This window comes from Ostreococcus tauri (assembly GCF_000214015.3).
Source record: "Ostreococcus tauri WGS project CAID00000000 data, contig chromosome 10, whole genome shotgun sequence".
Taxonomy (NCBI): Eukaryota; Viridiplantae; Chlorophyta; class Mamiellophyceae; order Mamiellales; family Bathycoccaceae; genus Ostreococcus; species Ostreococcus tauri.
Window position 1 is genome coordinate 529,760 of NC_014435.2, and position 2,926 is coordinate 532,685.

The 2,926-nt window shown below is 63.6% G+C and overlaps 2 protein-coding genes across 2 annotated transcripts; both read right to left on the reverse strand.

The window, feature by feature from the left end:
- Positions 1-506: 506 nt before the first annotated feature.
- On the reverse strand, positions 507-803 carry OT_ostta10g03220 (Ribonucleoprotein LSM domain; the record flags this gene model as incomplete). The annotated part of the gene is made up of 1 exon (XM_003081716.1): positions 507-803. One exon carries the CDS (start codon positions 801-803, stop codon positions 507-509), a length of 297 nt encoding a protein of 98 aa, XP_003081764.1.
- Positions 804-874: 71 nt separating this feature from the next.
- OT_ostta10g03230 (Glycosyl transferase, family 2) lies at positions 875-2,678 on the reverse strand (the record flags this gene model as incomplete). The annotated part of the gene is made up of 3 exons (XM_022983229.1): positions 875-2,268; positions 2,344-2,543; positions 2,632-2,678. 3 exons carry the CDS (start codon positions 2,676-2,678, stop codon positions 875-877), a joined length of 1,641 nt encoding a protein of 546 aa, XP_022839856.1.
- Positions 2,679-2,926: the final 248 nt, after the last annotated feature.

Genomic DNA, 2,926 nt, shown 5'->3' on the forward strand with positions numbered 1-2,926 from the left:
CGGCGCGCGCGCGGGCGAGCGCGCGGACGTGCCGCGCGCGCGCGGGCGCCCGGAGACGCCGCGGGCATCGTGTCGGCGTGGGACATTTTTCTCGGACGTGTGCGTCGTAGTCGAGGCTGTGTGATGTGATATAAAAAAAACAGGTCCGTCCCTCAGGCAGAGGTTGAAACGTGATCCAATTAACAAAAATACAGTACAGGTCCCACCTGGAATCGAACCAGAGGCGGTGGATGACTTTTCCAAGCATCTACGCGCTCACGCAGCGTGTGACGGCTGCTCGAGGGGGTGTTTCGCGCGCACGACGTCGTGCGCTCGTGGTCTTTCAAAGTCCACAGTGTTACCGACTACACCATAGGACCGTTGGAGTACGTGGATCGAGCCGTGATGGGCTATTCACCACTAATACACGCGTTTCGGATGAATCGGGACGGACAAACCCACTCGCCTTGGTGTGGATAAAGTTACGGGTGTAACGGACCCTCGACCGCGACGCTCGACCACGGCGCTCACGTCGTCGCCGTCGGCGCGACGACCGTGCGCGCGTTCACCTCGCACCGAACGCGCGCGTCGACGCCGACGAGGATCATGTTGATCGTCGGCGGCGGCGGCGCGTCGGCGGCGGCGGCGGCGGCGCGCGTGTCGCGACGCCGCGCGAAGGCGTCCCACCCATCGTACTGCGCGGCGTTGCTCAGGACGACGTTCCGCTGCTTATCGACGCATCGAAGCGCGCCGACGAAGACGCGACCGTCTTTCGTCTCCACCGCGGTCTCGGCGCCGATGTACGGGAACGTGGAGGAGTCCATGAGTGAGGGCGGGCGCGGACGCGGGTTCGTCGTTACATCGTCAACGGCGCCGTCTCTCGCGCATCTAAATCCTACCGCACGTCCCTGTAACACCAATCGTACAATCGTCTTAATGATTTCTCCCCGAATCCAAAATTCCACGCGCACGCGATGAGAACGTGCACGGCGGTGGCCTTGACGTTACCCAAACGCTCGATGCGGCGACCGCTCGTGGTGACGACGCGGTCGAGGAGTTTGATTCGACCTCGGTGTTTCCCTCGACCCTTGAAGTGCATCCTGACGCACAAGTCTGCGTCTTCCATGATCGGTAACGACTCGTCGAACCCACCGACGCGGTCGAAATCGTCTCGTCGGCAAAACATTGCCTGGTCGCCGAATAAAATTCTAAATCCGCGCAGGTACGCGAACGGACGGGAGATCACCGCGCAGTAGTCGGTTTTGATCACGTTGTGCCAACTGATCCCCCAGAACGTTCGTGATTTCGTCTCGATCAAGCTCACAAATCCACCGATGACGGTCTTCTCGTCTCGGAGTTGGCGTCTGATGACGTCGACGACATCCAAAGGAACCGTCGTGTCGGCGTGTAGAAATAAGACGTAATCTCCACTCGCCGCTTTCGCGCCCGCGTTCATCTGACACGCCCGGCCTTTCTTGCCGTTCACCACGACTGCGCCATGTTCGCGCGCGATCGTGGCGGTGTCGTCTGAGGAGTCGCCGACGCTCACGATGACCTCGCACGCCTCCGGTTCGAGCGCGCGCTTTAACAATCGAAGTGTCGGCCCGATCGCTCGCGACTCGTTTCGTGCCGGGATAACGATCGATACCTTTCGCGTTCGCCAATCCGGTGAAGAGTCGTCGTCGACGTACAGCGGACGGTCGTTGTACGCCATCAACTTTAACGTCGCCCACCGCGCCGCGAGCGCGGCTACTAGAAATTTCATCCACGCGCTGAATCGCCTCGCGTCCGAATCCGACGCCTCGTCGTCATCACCATCGTCACCACCGCCACCGAATCCCCAATCACCACCGCCGCCACCGAATCCCGAGCCGCCGTCGTCGAGCGTCTCGCGCGCGCGCTCGAGCGACCCAAAGCGACCGCCGCCGCGTCCGGACGCGCGCGCACGGCGACGCGGCGGTAACGCCGTCCGCGATACGCTCAAACAACGACATCGCGCGCTTCCAGACGACCCGCGCGTCGGCAACGACGTCGAGGGCGACGTCGTGGGAACAGCGCGGGAGAACATGCGAGTCAACGAATGCGAACAAACGACGCCCGAGCCCTCACTCTCAAGCGGGCGATCCGTCGTCTCTCGCGACATCCGCCGCGTCGTCGCGTCGAGCGCGATTGATGATATCGCGTCCAGAACGACGCTCGATCGCGTCGTCGTCCACGTCGTCGTCCTCGGGGCGCGACTCGAGGAGTCGGCGCTCGCCTCGTAAAGCCGCGTCTCTGCGCTCGACGTACCTACCGTTCGCGAACGACCTCCAGTCAGTCGACGCGCTCAAAAATCCAAATCATCCATCGCGCGATCGCGCGCACCTGCAGTACGCGTCGTACGTCTCGCACGATCGCGGCGGCGCGATCTCTCGCGCGTCGCTCTCTCTGCGCTCGCTCCAGTCCCGCGCCACGCCCGGCAAGCCTCTCCTCGACCACGTCCCACGAAGTCGCTCCACCGCGCGCGTGGCCTCGCGCATCTCCACCAGCGCCCTCGCGTGCTCGGGATTCGTCCCGTCCGCGCGCTGCGCCGCGAAATCCACGTCGTCGCGTCAGTCGTAACGCTCACGCGCACCATCCATCGCCTCGCGCGCGCGATGAGCGATCCCGCACCGCCTCGAACGCGCGCACGCGATCCCTGAGCGCATCACGCGCGTCATCCACCGCGCGCTCGCCGTACACCTCGCTCCCGCGCGAGCGTCCGCTGGCGCCGCTTCGCACGCCCATGGCGCGCGTCTGTCGCGCGCGAGCGTTTTTCCCACCCGCGCGAGAGACACATGTCGACCAATCACTTCGCGAGTACACATGTCGACCAATCACTTCGCGAGACACACACACCGACCAAGCACTTCGCGAGATACACACATCGACCAAGGCACTTCGATCGAATGCCTGCAGTCCGTGGATC